The 15899-nt window shown below is 39.2% G+C and overlaps 1 protein-coding gene across 1 annotated transcript in view; it reads left to right on the forward strand.

Moving 5' to 3' along the window:
* LARGE1 (LARGE xylosyl- and glucuronyltransferase 1) overlaps positions 1-15899 on the forward strand; it is a 401339-nt gene that overhangs the window by 172285 nt on the left and 213155 nt on the right. The window contains exon 5 of the mRNA XM_044679131.1: positions 4272-4443. Within this exon, the coding sequence (XP_044535066.1) occupies positions 4272-4443 (172 nt within the window). The remainder of the gene's footprint in view (positions 1-4271; positions 4444-15899) is intronic.

Genomic DNA, 15899 nt, shown 5'->3' on the forward strand with positions numbered 1-15899 from the left:
CCGACCCATACGTTCAAGCAGTTGCTTTTCTTATATGTTTCCTCTCCTGCAGTCCTTCCTCTGAATGTGGGTAGCGTCTTTACCATAAATCCCTCAGAATTGTCCTGGGTCATTGTATTGCTGCTGGTACAGAAGTCCATTACATTCAATTTTACCATAGTATATCAGTCTCTGTGTACAGTGTTCTTCTGGCTCTGCTCCTTTCGCTCTGCATCAGTTCCCGGAGGTCTCTCCAGTTCGCCTGGAACTTCTCCAGTTTGTTATTCCTTTTAGCACAATAGTATTCCATCACCCGCATATACCACAGTTTGTTCAGCCATTCCCCAATTGAAGGACATACCCTCCTTTTCCAGTTTGTTGCCACCACAAAAAGCGCAGCTATAAATATTTTCGTACAAGTCTGTTTATCTATGATCTCTTTGGGGTACAAACCCAGCAATGGTATGGCTGGATCAAAGGGCAGTCATTCTTTTATAGCCCTTTGAGCATGATTCCAAATTGCCAGCCAGAATGGCTGGATCAGTTCACAACTCCACCAGCAATGCATTAATGTCCCAATTTTGCCACATTCCCTCCAGCATTCATTACTCTCCCCTTCTTTCATTTTAGCCAATCTGCTAGGTGTGAGGTGATACCTCAGAGTTGTTTTGATTTGCATTTCTCTAATTATTAGAGATTTGGAACACTTTCTCATGTACTTATTGATACTTTTGATTTCTTTACCTGAAAATTGCCTATTCATGTCTCTTGCCCATTTATCAATTGGGGAATGGCTTGATTTTTTATACAATTGCTTTAACTCCTTGTATATTTGAGTAATTAGGCCCCTGTCAGAGTTTTTCGTTATAAAGATTTTTTCCCAATTTGTTGTTTCCCTCCTGATTTTGACTACATTGCTTTTGTTTGTACAAAAGCTTTTTAGTTTAATATAATCAAAACCATTTAATTTACATTTTGTAATTTTCTCTAACTCTTGCCCTTCACTAACTTTTAAAGGACTATATCAATATTAAGCTCTAATGGCAATAATAATCCCGAACCTAGAAACTCACCTCACATAGAGGCAAATAGTGGATGGAGTTGAAAAACTGAACTCAAATCTAGCCTTGAACACATCTTAGTTGTGTGACCCTGGACACATCACTAAACTTCTGTCTGCCTAGTTTTCTCATCTATAAATGGAAATAATAATAGCATCTACCTCCTAGGGTTATTGTGAGGATCAAATGAGACAATTTCCATAAAGTGCCTGGCACAAAATTATAGTTGTCCCCTTCCCCTCTGTTCTGCTCATATACATATGATCTCCTGCTGGAAGTCTGCTGATTCACTTAATTGTCAGTGTTCTCCCTTCCTTTCTCAAAAGAACTTATCTGTGTACAAGTTACCCTTCCCAGTAGAACATAAGCTCTTTGAGGGCAGAGACTGTTAAATGATATTTTTGTATCCCCTTGCCCAGTGCCAGGAACATAATAGGTGCTCAAATAATGCCTTCTTTAATGGGAGGGAGGAAGACATTAACCGTGTAATTTAATATGACAAACAAATAAATTTTAGGTTGGTTTGTTTTTTAATACTTGCTAGATTGGGTTGGTAGTGAGTTCTCCATCACTGGTGGATTTCAAGCAAAAGCTAAATGACTTGAATGTTGAAAAGAGTATTTGTTTTGAGGCACGAGCTGATCTAGCTTGCCCCGGGTTTCCTTGAATCTTTGAGATTTGGGAATTTATTTTTCTCGGTCTCTTTATCCAAAGAGGCCTGAGTTGCTAAATGTTTCTTTTTTCCTTTCTTTTTTTCCTTTCTTTTTGTAAACATAAACTCTCTACCAGTTCTTTCACCTTTAACTTAATAATCTGACTTAACTGATTGGGAGATAAATTAGGAAGGATGTTCGTGCTTTAGCTCATGTTGAGATGAATTTATTTTCATTTATTCATTCTCCTTTTTGATTTAGCAAAGTGCTTTATGTATGTGTTAAAATAAATCCAAATCATTGCGACCTCCTAATTAGGGAACTTAATGGAATACTCTGTGTTCAGGTTTCATTAAGCTCCTCTGCTCTGACAGCAATAAAAATAGATAAATAAGTTAATCAAAGGTCTGATGGAATAAGAGAGCCTCACAGTCTGCTTATTGAATGCCAGGCCTGGGCAGGAGAAGATTCTCTTGGGAGAGAAGGAAGACCTGTGCTGAGTTCCAGAGGCCAGTGCCTGCAGGGCCAAGAATTGCATCAAAAGTACTCTGTTAGAGAAAGAGGCACTTTGTCATAAGATAGCCAGGAAGACCTGATTTAGACACCTCCTAACTTCCCCCGGAGAGCTAACATTCTGTTGGAAGGAGGGTGGGGGGGCATCGTGGTTAGAGATCAGTAAACATTGGATGCAAAGTAATTTATAGAACATTTGTCAGACATGAAGACACCCAGGTCATCCACTGCATCCCGTTGCCAGTTATCCTGACTTTTGTCTTGCCACTTTAAGGATTTTGGAAGGGAAGGTAAGACTGCAGACTTTATGCAATTCCTCCTCACTTAAATCCATTTCACCATGTACAAGCTAAGACATCATCTTTGATATCATTGTTCCTCTGAAAACAAGAGGAACAACAACAACTCTTGAGGTTCTTATTCAAATTCTGTATTTTAGTCATCTGAGTTTCTCTCTCACCCCCCATCTAGATTACCAAACACAGAACTCTGAATGAGTGAGTGGGCAAGTCATTAAATAACTAAGAACCTTCATTTTCTGCTTTGTAAAATAAGGAAAATGGACTCAACACCTTTCCAATCTTTTCTGGCTCTAAATCTATTATCCTGTGATTTATCTTTATTCCAGTTTGCCATTTATTTTAAGAAATATTGAAGCACCAGCTATATGCAGAGTCCTTGCTTGGCCTTGAGGGGGAGATAGGAAGTCGAATCAAGGCTTTATAAGCATTTCCTCAACTCTACTTTTCTGCCATCTCCTTTCCTAGGATTTTGTCAGCAGCGGGTATCCTGGACTGGTCATTATTGAGATCCCTTCTTCTGTTGGCTCTTTGCTGCCCTCTGCTGAAACTAGTAACACCCCCAAAAAAATCTATCCATAGACTTAAGGAACCATGAATTGTGGTTTCTGATTAAATAGGAACCTTAGAGATCACTTAAGCCACTCTCCCTGCCCCTCACTTTATAGATACGCAAAAGGAGGCCTGGAGAGGAAGAAGAGCTTGCCCCAGGTCTGAAACAACATCTCCTGGTTTCAAATTCAATATCCTTCTAAACATCGAGAGGACTTATAGAAACATAATGAATTGTCTTGAATGGAGCAGGCAGAATCATGCTTAACAAGTCCTTGGATGACAGTGAAAAGGCATGGGGAAACGGATAAGAGGATTGTGAAAATATGGAAAACAGCAACACACCATATGCCATTGGTGTCATGTAAAGTCATGAACTTGAAGTCAGGAGAGATTTGGGTTGGAAAATCAACCTTTGATGCCCACAAGTTGGGGAACTATAAGCAAGTCACTTCCTCTCTCTGATGCCCTGTTTCGTCATCTGCAAAATGTAAATAGCAATACCCATCAGTGCCAACTGTTGGGAGGATCAAATAAAATAACCCGTCTAAGCTGCTTTGGCAACTTATGATACACACTATGAATATCCCATTTTCAAGCGTTCCCTTGAAATTGTGTATGACTGTGTGTGGTATGTGTTAAGTATGCACAGAGAATTAGAGGGATGTATTGCTCTTCCTCTTCTTTTCCTCCTCATCCTTCTCCTTTTCTTCCTCTTCCTTCCTTTCCTCCTCTTCTCTTTCTTTTCCTTCTTCTCTATAATGCATACATGCACATTAGCCCTTCATATAACATAGGTATATATGTACGGGTATTCATAACATGTATATGTACTCTTGGTATTTATATATGCACTGCATGTATTTCAAATGTCTCTATATGCTCTAAATTTGTCTTCCTCTCTATCCAATAGAATATAAGTTCTTGGGAGCACAAGTTGTTTCATTCTTTGTATCCCCTGTGCCCAGAACAGTTCCTGGCACACAGCTGATTTTTTGATTGATTGACATGCCCCACTATTTCTCCTTGACAGAGCTTAGAGTTACAAAAAGGGTTTTACCATAATATAAGACACTTTAAATGAACCCAAAATTTGAAAATAAATCTAACTTGATTTCACCATGCCCTCGATCAGGATGTCTTTATGGATCAGATGATTGCTAGCTAATGAATTCTCCCTCCCTTTTTCTTTTCCTCTGACTCCTCTCATTCAGTCGGAGGTCTCTTGGATCCCCAACAAACACTACTCTGGGATATATGGGCTGATGAAGCTGGTGCTGACCAAGACCCTTCCTGCCAACCTAGAGAGAGTCATCGTCCTGGACACAGACATCACCTTTGCCACAGATATAGCTGAGCTCTGGGCCGTGTTCCACAAATTCAAAGGTAAAAGTGATTCTTCTTTAGGGGAGAGAGCAGCCCCTAAAATACTCAAGGGCATTCACAATGAAGATTGGGCCAGTTCTCTATTATCCATGCCCAAGAAGACACAATAGATAATCCAAACAGGGGATGAGTCCAGCATTCATTATCCTATTTTCTATGTTGTGTTTCACAAAGAGAATAGAGATCCACCTAATTAATGGATTTGGCTTAGGCTAATACTTGCATTAGTCTCTGTTATTCAAATCAAATAATCTTGGGAACTAAAAGGAACTTTATTAGTTCATGTCAACAGAGTTCAAATTTTAAAATCAAAAGAGTCCCAATTTAAATCCCACACCTACCACTTATTACCCTAAGGGACCTTCAGTGAGCCTGTTGGGGCTTCAGATTGATTATGTTTAAAATGGGGATGGGAAGAAGTTTCGGACTGAATAATTTCCAAAGTCCTTTCCATATCTGAACATGGCTATGGTTTTCTAATCCTAGGAATTATCCTAGTATGTGCCATCTCATGATGAGCAAGGATCCAAAGTGGTTCAAAAAGGTCCAGAAAGAGGTCAGTGGCAGGTGAAGCAGTCTGAGATGAACTGTCCACCACAGATAGTGCACCATGTTCCATTTGGGTATAACTAATAGTGACCTGGAATGTTGCTTGTTCTTGACTCATGAGGTCATAAGGATTACTTGAGAGGTAGAGAAGCATGGAGAATCTTTAGAAATGTATTCCCTTTGCTGTTCCTTTTGTTTACTTTGTGATATTAATTACAGCATCATTTAACATTATTTAAGTGGGCCAGCATTGGTTAACCAGTATCATTAGGGCAGTGGTTCTTAACTTGGGGAATCCGTGAGCTTATTGGTAGGTAGGCAGGGAGATGATAGACGGATAGATGATCACTGTATTTGAATATATGTTGTTTCCTTTGTAAATTAAATGTATTTTATTTTATGCATCGAAAACCATCTTTTTAAGAAGGTGTCCTTAGGCTTCAACAGGTTGTCAGAGAGGATCATGATACAAAAATGGTTAAAGAGCCCTATGCTAAAGACTGGTGAATCCCTCTTATGTACTAGATTGTATTGCTTATTATTGGGTAATGCATTTTGTCAGAGAGTAGAAAAACGTTGTTGGTAAGAGGAGCAAAAAGTTTTTAAAAATGTGATTGCTATTCAGAGCAGGGGCAGTCAGATGGCTCAGGGAATATAGAACACGACCTGGAGTCAGAAGATCCTGGCTTCAAATCTGGCCTCAGACATTTCCTAGCTGTGTGACCCTGGACAAGTTACTTTACCCCACTTACCTAGGCCAAACCAATCTTTTGCCTTGAAAACCAATATTTAGTATCCATTCTAAGACAGAGAGCAAGGATTTTCAAAAAGATATTTTGAGAGCTCTCTTTTTGGTGGCAAAGAACTGGAAAGTGAGGGGATATAGATCAGCTGGGAATGGTTGAACAAGTTGTAGTATGTGATTTTGATGGAATACTACTGTGCTGTAAGAAATGACAAACAAATTAATTTTTTTCAAAAAACTTGGAAAGACTTAGATGAAATTATGCAAAGTGAAGGGAGAAGAATCAAGAGAATCTTATATACAGCTACAGAATTAATCTTTGAAGAGTAACTTGTGAATGTCCACTTCCAGAGAAAGAATTAATAAACAGAAACATGAAGATATAGTTTGTGTGTATGTGTGTGTGTGTGTGTGTGTGTGTGTTTGCATAGTTAAATGATGCCTCCTGTAGTCCAGGGAGGAGAGGGATGGAGGGGGATACCTGAGGGTTCTAATGTAATCAACAAAAAAGATTAATTAAAATTAAAAGAATGCGATCTAGCCAATCAGCATTCTAGAGACAGACAACGTGTGTGATAAGACTAGAAAGAAATGGCCCTTTGTTTTCATAGGAAATGTAAGGTCAGCAAAGCTTTGAGGTTTCCCAAAGACAACTCAGGTATCTTATCCTCCTTTTTTTCAACTCTTGTCTCAACTGCTGCCCATCCCCAATATATTTACTGTTGAACATGTTCTATAGAGTGTCCTTTCTTCTTCTTCTTCTTCTTCTTATTATTATTATTATTATTATTTTAAATTTCAGTTTAAACATTTTTCACAGTTACATGATTCATGTTGGCTCCCTCCCCTCTTCCCTTCCCAATCCCAGAGATGATGAGCCATTCCACTAGGCTATACATATATTATCTAGAGTGCCCTTTCACCTCCATGTTACAATCAGACTAATAGGCATTCTTTATCCACTTGATTTTTCTTATGGATGCCAGTTTTCCTGTATCATGTATGTGCTTATGTCAAAGAGATGCCACCTGGAATTTCCCCTATCCCAGTCATTGCCCTGTGTAGAGTTCTATGTATGTCTATGTAGAGTTTTCCCAAGAATAAATACCAATGGGTTTTCATTTGTTTATTTATCTTTTTGAGGGGTGAGGTGGAATAGGGAGGTGGTAGAATGAGTCAAGTGTGTATGCCAAGCTCAGCACATTAACCAGGAAAACCTGAATCTGAGGAGTTAAGGTAATAGAGGGCTAAATTGTAATGGTTCACTCTAGCTTGGGATTATACCTAATACCTAATTACTTCATGAAGTAATTCTCTCTCATATAAAATTCACAGGAATATGATAGATGTTGGAGTCATCTGGTAGTATCTAAATGATAATACCCTACCTGCCTTCAGGGTGCTCACAGAAACAGGGAAATTATAATTATCACCAACAAAGGAGAATGCTACATACTCTTCGCCCTTCCTTATCTCAAGTTTAGTTACCCCAAAGGCATTTTTAAGCATCTGCTATGTGAATAGATCTATAAAGTATTTTTTCTAGTGCTTTCTACATGCAACATGCAAAGCACAATGTTAAGTATTAGAGATACAAATAGAAAAGTCCGACTGTCCCTGCTTTCAGAGAGCTCACATTCTAATGGAGAAGACAACACGTGGAAGATTTCAGTCATAAATCAAAAGGAAAGGTCCAACAGTCCTGAAGGTACCATAGCAAAGCAGGGGGTCAGGCCTCTTTTTAAAGTCATGTCCACTGATAAAATGATAGCGTTTCTGATGTTGAACCACTGGACAGTTCCAAGGACAATGATGGCAAGAACTTTCTTTTCTAAGTCTTTGGTGGCTATGATTGTAACACTTGCAGAAGCAGTTGCCTACATATATCTCCAATAGGATTCCTTCCCATAGTAATGGCCGGGGGTAATAAACTGGAAGCATTGTTGTTTTGAGTTCAAGACTCATGGGCTGTTGCCATCAAGAGCTATGGGAAGATGGTGGTCAAGGTGATGGTGATGATTTGACTTGGTTGGCACATACTGCTACCTGTAACTTTCTTAGGATATTTTACTTCTTCAGCAAGGCTGAAGTTCTGCTGTGTGTGCAGCAGTTGGTGGGGATGTATATAGCTCATTCTCCACAGGAGTTGATTACCTGGATAATGACTGTGAGGGCTGGACTAGAAGGAGAACTAGTGGTCTGAGAATTTCTACCACTCTCAGAGCTCCTATGCTATTTGACTATTGGTAGCAGTTGATCAACAGTTGTGACTGGTGATGATGAAGATGGTCGTCCCCTTTCAAAAATGATTTCTCCCTTCAAGGATGGCAGTGAGGGTTGAGACAGTCTGGGAACTGGAAGGCACTGCTGTCCCTATGGCTCTTGGGTTCAGGGTATGGGCTGTCTCCACCAGAGAGAGAAGGGAAATGGTGGTCAACATAGAGATGGTGATGATTTGACTTGTGTGGTACATGCTGCCTTCTGTTTCTCTATCCAGATGCCTCACAGTTGGGCACCATGCTAAGTGATAGGGATATGAAGACAAAATAAAAGAAAAAATACTGTTCTCAAAGAGGTTATATCCAATAGGGTCACTCTTAGGTTAAACTTAGAAAAAATAGAAATATGCAGTGTCAGAAACATTGGAATATAGTAAGTCTGAGCAAGGAGGGACCTGAGAGCATAGAATATCACAAAGGAAGGGCGTTAGGACCCAGAGTGTTAGAACAATTTGTCAGGGCTGGAAGCAACTTTATAACAAAGAATAACAGAGCTTGGAACAAAGAATGCTAGTACTCAGTAGGACTTTAAAGCACGAAATGACAGAATTGGGAGGGAATTTAAAATGTAGAATGGTAGAAATTTAAGGGACCTTAGAACATTCGTACTTTATATCATAGCATTTTGGAGCTTGGAAAGATATTAGAATATAGAATATATTTTAGCAAGGATTTCAGAGATCATTATGTCTAATGCACTTGTTTACATGCAGTGAAATGAAAGTCCAGAGAAAAGGATTGGCTTGATTTCATATATCTAGAAGGGGGAGTAAATTCTTCTTCATCTCCTTTATCTTTTTTTTTTCACCCTTCCATTTGCACTCTTGCTTTCCTCTACCCCTTTTTTATTTCCCACTCCTTTTTGCCTTTGCTTTCTTTCTCTCTTCTCTGTATTTCTCTCCTATTTCTATCACTCTTTGTCTTTGCCTCTGTTTTTCTGTTTCTCGATGTCCCTGCCTTTATTTCTGCCTCTTTCTACCTCTGTCTCCCTTGTGTCTCTGTCTTTGTCTGCTCTCTTCCCCTTTTTTCTCCTCCTATCTTTCTTGAGTTTCTCTTTCCTTCCCTCTTCCTTGCCTCTCTCCCTCTCCCTCTGTCCCCTCTGTCTCTGTCTCTCTCTCTGACTTCCTCTCTCCCTCCCATCTTTCTTCTCTTCCTTTGTCTTTCTTCATTTTTATCTATTTGCAATCCATTTATCTCTTGTCTTCCTCTCTTCTCCTGGCTCTTTCTTCTTGCTCCCTTTTTCTCATTCCTTCTATTTCTCTTTCTCACTATTCTGAAAACATTGATACCATTAGAAAGGAAATGGGCCTGTGTTGGCCCCCAACTCTTTCACTCTCTCATAGTTTATTCAGATCTATCTATGCACAATATCCTGTTTTAAACAAGTTTTCTGCCTCTGCCCACCTCTCTCTAGGGAAAAGGATTCATCAGAACTTCTCTTATGTTCAACATTCCAAGTGACACCCCAATTGGGTGCTTTTTTCCTTTCTTCTTTCTCTCTTCCTCTTTAGAGGCTATGCCAACCCCTTATGCTCAAATCACTGATAGGTTTGATTCCTTAATGGAGCTGTGAATTTCCCCTGAGCCTGAATTCCCTTTTTTATAGAATCTATTAAAAACTCTTTTATTTCAGCCTTTACCAGTCCCATTCTCAATTCCTGCCTTTAGGAGGTCTTGCGGTAATTTTCAAAAAGACCTCTTTGGGACAATCCAGTGGGCTTCCCAAGCTGGTACTTATGGGAGGCTGAAAAATACTCCTGTTGCCTCCTCAGTGGGATACCATACCACACCCTACTCCCACTTGAATAGAAATTTCAGAACTACAGACTCTGAGTAGAAAAAAAATCAGGCCACCAGGATGTTGGGAAGGTTTGAGAGAGTCACTCCATGGCTCTGGTGTTTGAACAAGTTGAAGGATAAATGATATAGGGAGGGACAGGACCACCTCCTGCTGGCAGCAGAGGAGGATCTGATGTGAGAAAGCACAATAGAACAGAAAAAATAATGGGCTTAGAGTTGGAAGACCTGAGTTCATAAAACCATGAAGCTTAGAGCCGGACAGGACTTCAGAGACCATCTAATCATCCATTTCAAATCTAGCCTCAGCCTCTTAATAATAATAATGCTTTTTAGCACTTGTAAAGCACTTTGAAAACTATATATATATATATATATATATATATATATATATACATATATATATATATATATATGGTATTTCATTTGATCTTCACAACAGTCCAAGGAGATAAGTGTGCTATTATTATCCCCATTTTACAGGTGAGAAAATTGAGGCAGTCAGAAGTTAGACTTATGCAGTTTCTTTTCCTACAGAATGGAGATAATAATAGCACCTACCTCCCAATGTTTTTGTGAGGATTAAATGATATATCAAATGTTAGGAACTTTGCAATATCTTTATCATTAGGAGGGGGAGGAGGAGGATAAGAAATGTTATTATTATCATTAGTCCAAACATCTTATAAAGTAAAGAAATGGAGAGTGACTGTCCCATCATCATATAAGTGTCCCCAAATTTCACAATTGGAAAACAAAACTTAGAATCTAACTTGTAACAGAATAAGAATCCTGTCTATACCATCTCTGACGAGGGGTGATCCAGATTTTGCTTAAAGATCTCTAGTGAAGCATATGTCACCTCCTCCTTAGACAGACCATTCCCTTACCAGACAGTTCAAATTATAAGGCAGTTCTCACATTCACAGCATTTAGAACTAGTATGTGTCTCTCTTCAGATGTTCTCCCACCACCACACCACCACTACCATGATTGAACTCAGTAATAACTAGTAAAATCCCAGCCTTTCCGATACATGAAGATGGTTTTTGGATGCTGCCTAAATCTTCTCTTCTCAGTTAATTGACAAATGTTTATTAAGGAAAGGTAGTGAGTTCTACCTTATCGGAGGCCACCAACCAGTGACTAAATGACCACTGTTCATCTCTCACAATCTAACTCCATAATTTATATTGCACATGCATTGCTGCACATTGCTTCCCACCAAGGACACTTTGGTCTAGTCAGACTATCCTTGCTGATTTTTCTTCTTTGTAGTTTATCTTATACTACAGTGCTCTTGCACTGACTATCCCCATTCCTGGAATGTGCTTGCTCCTCTTTTCTGTCATTCAGAGTCCTTCATTTCCTTCAAGGCTCAATTCAAAGGCTACATTTATACATGAGACCTTTCCTGATTTCCTCCAGCAACTAAGGCATTACCCACTAATTGCCTTATCTGTTTTAGATATCTGTAAATATTTACTTGTCTCTCCTTGCTGGAAAAGACTTTTGCCTTTGAGTCCCTAACATATAGGACAGTACTTAGCACTTGTTAAACACTTGAAAAGTATCTGTCACCTAGCAAATTGGCCAATATGACAGCAAAGGAAAGTGATAAATGTTGGAGGGGGTGTGGCAAAATTGGGACACTAATACATTGCTGGTGGAGTTGTGAATTGATCCAACCATTCTGGAGGGCAATTTGGAACTATGCCCAAAGAGCTTTAAATGACTACCTGCCCTTTGATCCAGCCATATCACTGCTGGGTTTGTACCCCAAAGAGATAATAAGGGAAAAGACCTGTAAAAAAATACTCATAGCTGTGCTCTTTGTGGTGGAAAAAAGTTAGAAAATGAGGGGATGTCCTTCAATTGGGGAATGGCTGAACAAACTGTGGTATCTGTTGGTTATGGAATATTATTGTGCTGAAGGGAATAATGAACTGGAGGAATTCCAGGTGAACTGGAAAGACCTCCAGGAAGTGATGCAGAGTGTAAGGAGCAGAACCAGGAAAACATTGTCCACAGAGGCTGATACATTATGGCACAGTCAAATTAATAGACTTCTACCAGTAGCAATGCAATGACCCAGGACAATCTAGAGAAACTTAGGAGAAAGAACGCTATCCACATCCAGAGAAAGAACTGTGGAATCAGAAATGGGATAGAAAAATATATAATTGATCACATAGTGCGATAGGGATCTGATTAAGGTTTTGATGTTAAAAGAATTGCTCTACTGCAGATATGAATAACATGGAAATAGGTTTTGAATAATGATACATGTATAACCCAGTGGAACTTCTTGTTGGCTTTGGGAAGGGGGAAGAAAAAGCAGGGGATAGGGATCATGAATCACATAACCATAGGAAAATATTCTAAATATAAATTAAAATAAAATAAAATGGGGGGGGGAGAAAAATATTTGTCAATTGAATGATAATAGAGTGAGGATTTCTTCTGGGCGTGAATTGAACTACATAGCTTCTCAAGTCTTTTTCCAGCCCTAGAATCCTGCTATGCCAATTCTGTTACTTTTTGGAAATTTACAAAGGGTATTCTTTCACAGGTATGAGGTGAATGGGCCTCTGAGGCTACTCCTGTTTGTGAAATTATGGCAATCTAGGAAACTGATTTCACAAGGAATCTCTAGGAATTGCTCAAAAGCACGGGTTGCCAGCACAGATTCATGTAATCTAAGTCATCTCCATCAAGTCTAAGATTTGGTGCAAAGTATAAGTCTTTGGGTTTGGTAGAGATACAGCATAGAATCAATAAAGTGTAGAGAATCCTAGCATCTCAAAGTGAGAGGGGACCTCAGTGACCCTGTAGTTCAAGTTGCATCTAAACAAGAATGCCCTTTAAAGAATCTTTTGCTCCACAGCCTTCCTGAGGTTGAGAATTGTAAGTCTAGAAAATAGCTTCGCAACATTCACTGATTTGTTAAGTAGAAAGTAAAGCCTTTTCAAGGCACAGAGTATTTCATTTCTGTCTTTGATTCCTCAGCCCAGTCACAGAGCTTTATGTATAGTAGGTGCTTAATAAATAAATTAGGGGTAGGTCATAGTATTTTAAATTTGGAAGGGACCATGGATTGTTCTGTGCCTCAGTTTCCACATCTGAAAAAGTTGGAGAGGGGTGGACTTGATTAACTTTAAAGTCTCAGCTCTAAATATATATAATCCTCTGATATTTTGGTGCAGTTGCCAGGTTTAACAAGTGACAAATGGGGAGGTGGGAGGCTCAGAGTTACAAAGACATGTCCATGGTCACATTGGTAAGAAATAGAGAACCTGCTTTGGTGAATATTTGTTTCTTAAACAGGCATTTGTGGAAGTTGAGGATATATAAACTTGAAGTTGAGGACATATAAAGTAGATTTTGACTTTTGAAGGTCTTTTATTTTTTCTTCCACCTTCTTTGTCTTCAATTTTTTCTTTTCCCTTCCTTCCAAATCTCCTTTCTCCTCTCCCCTTTCTTTTCTTTTTCTTCTTTACCTTTTTCCCTAGAAAAACAGTGGGATGCAGTGGGGGAAAGCTGGATTTGGAGCCAGAATCAGAATTCCAGTTCTAGCTTCATGACTTCCTACTTGTGTGGTCTTGGCTGAATTGCCTATCTTTTCTAGTTCTCAGTTCCTTATCAATAAAATATACTAGATGGACTTGGAAATCCCCTCTGGCACTAGATCAGTGTTGTAAGACACTGATTCCTCCTCCCTGCCCCCACCTGTTTTCTCCTTCTTCCTTATCTCCTCTTTTTTCTCTCCTTCTTTTCCTTTCCTCTCTCCCTCATTCTTATCTTCTTCCCCTTACCTTCTTCATCTCTCTTTTTCTTCTATTCAGCCATTCTCTCCCAGTCCTTCTCTGTCTAAAGGAAGCCCTAATATTTTTCTTTTCTCAATTTTAGATGGAGTTGGTGGAAATCAAAGACAGTCCTTCAGTACTGACTGCCTAAGTGCATGTGAGGAGTGTCTCTGATTAAAGTTGCCTTTTCTAAGGCTGTCTGCCTGACTCCCCTCCTGAGGCTGAGTTTACATAGGTCCCCTACTCATCTCACATCAGCTACTGACAGTTCAGAAACTTAAGAGAAAATTTTTGCCTCGGGGAAGAAAAACAGAATTTAAAAAGATACAAATTCTCAGATGAACTGCTTTAAAATGGTTCCTGCAGAGAGGGCCTATATAGGAATGGGCTTCTTTTGGGCCAATGCCATTGGAATTCTGGGCAGAAAAGAATTGGATAGGGACTGTGTTCTTTGTCATCAATCCAAAGATTTTTCTAAAGACCAGAGGAACAACTTTTAAACGTATTTTATTGTTTTTTGTTTTTTAAAATTTCTTCAACTGGCTCAGTATTGACAGATCATCCTGAACCTTTCTCTAAGTCCTGGGTTGATCTTTAGCCAATTGCCAGTCTTTGATATTTCCTTTCCATCCTTAACTCTGAAAATTCTATGATTCTCTTGTCTTGAAGTTGTTTTCTGCCTTCAGTTCTGGTGTTTACCACAGTTACTCCGCATAAACCCCATCCTCCAGGTATTTCCAGTTGTACCAAGTAGTCAATCAATAGTGAACTCTTTTGAGGTAACTAATGCTTAGGTAATTATCAATTAACAAACATTGTGGGTTCCAAAAATAGTGTTGGAAGAGATTGTGAGATCCAGAATAATGCTATTTTACAGGTGAGAAAACCGAGGCACAGAGAAGTTAAGATACTTGCCTGGGTTCACATAGTTTGACACGTTGACAATTCAAAAGGATCAAGTCAGGAAGGAAACTTAGAAAGCCTTGAGTTGAACTTCCCTTTTTGATAGAGGAGGGAACTGGGATCTAAAAAAGATAGTTGACTTTTCCAAAGCTCAGTTGGGTAAGGCCTTGGGATTTAGGGAAGAATGAGAACTTAGACACCACTGAATTTTTCCATTTTAAGGAGGTAGAAATTGAGCCCCAGAGATAAAATAACTTCTGCAAGGTCACATAAACAGTGAGGAACAGAGCATTAATTATCTTGAAAAAGTCTTCTATTCATTGGTTACTTGGTCCAACTAGTAAAACCTGGAGGCTGAGTGGAAGAATGACTTTAGTTTGTGTTGTGAACACTGTTGGTGGTGGTTTCATGCTATTCATATTGGAATTGACCACTTGCCAAAAGAAAAGAAAAGTGTTATTTTTTTTAAATTTTTAAATGAATTCATATTTACAAAGCCACCATTATGTCCTTCCCTAAGGACCTTAGTAGTACACCACCCCCCAAAGAAAAAAGAAGGCTGCTCCTGGCACAGGGATGGATTTTGAAGTTGGAGGTTTTGAAGTTGGTTGAGCTTAATGGAGTGCTAATTATTTGGCAGTGAGCATAATGTAGAAGAACAAAGAGCCAGTAAGGTGATTAGTGTGGAGGAGGTGACAGTGTGAATGAAAAGTTTAGCACAAGTGCCAGAGGAAAAACAGTTGAAATTCATCAAGTCTTCAAATTTCAATGTTGCAAAAAGACTTCAGGTCCATCCAGTCCAACCTGTACTGCATAGAAAATTCCATCTACAGCAGTGATGGGCAAACTATGGTCCACTAGCCAGATGCCACCCCCTGAAATGTTCTATCCAGCCTCACAGGACATTATTCCTAATCTGACAAAAACAGTGGGTAGGATACAATACAATGAAACTTCGAAAGAGTTGCCTTAGAAACAGACTGACAGATAAGCATTTCCTTTCCTTTGGCCCCCCTCTTTAAAAAGTTTACCCATTACTGATCTACAGCATGCTGATAAATGGTCCTTTGGTCTTCCAGACTCAGAGTATTTTTGTACGCTTAAGTTATTGTCACCCACACAAAAGAAATCATTTGAGCTTAACTTTTCGTTCCACCTTGGCCTTCAGAACCCAGTCAAAATGAGTGAGTTTGTTAGAGTTGATCTTTTTGCCTAGACCTATATAGTCCAGGTAACTCATGATAGTGGTAAAAAAAATTGGGGTAATTTCTCCCCATCATGGTGGCTTGTTGATATTCGTCAGCTCTAACTTCTCCTGACTCAAATTCCTCCCTTTCATCAATTGACTCTCATTTTCTTTTCTTCCTCTAGGAAGAC

Source organism: Gracilinanus agilis, chromosome 5 (assembly GCF_016433145.1).
Source record: "Gracilinanus agilis isolate LMUSP501 chromosome 5, AgileGrace, whole genome shotgun sequence".
NCBI classification, from domain to species: Eukaryota; Metazoa; Chordata; class Mammalia; order Didelphimorphia; family Didelphidae; genus Gracilinanus; species Gracilinanus agilis.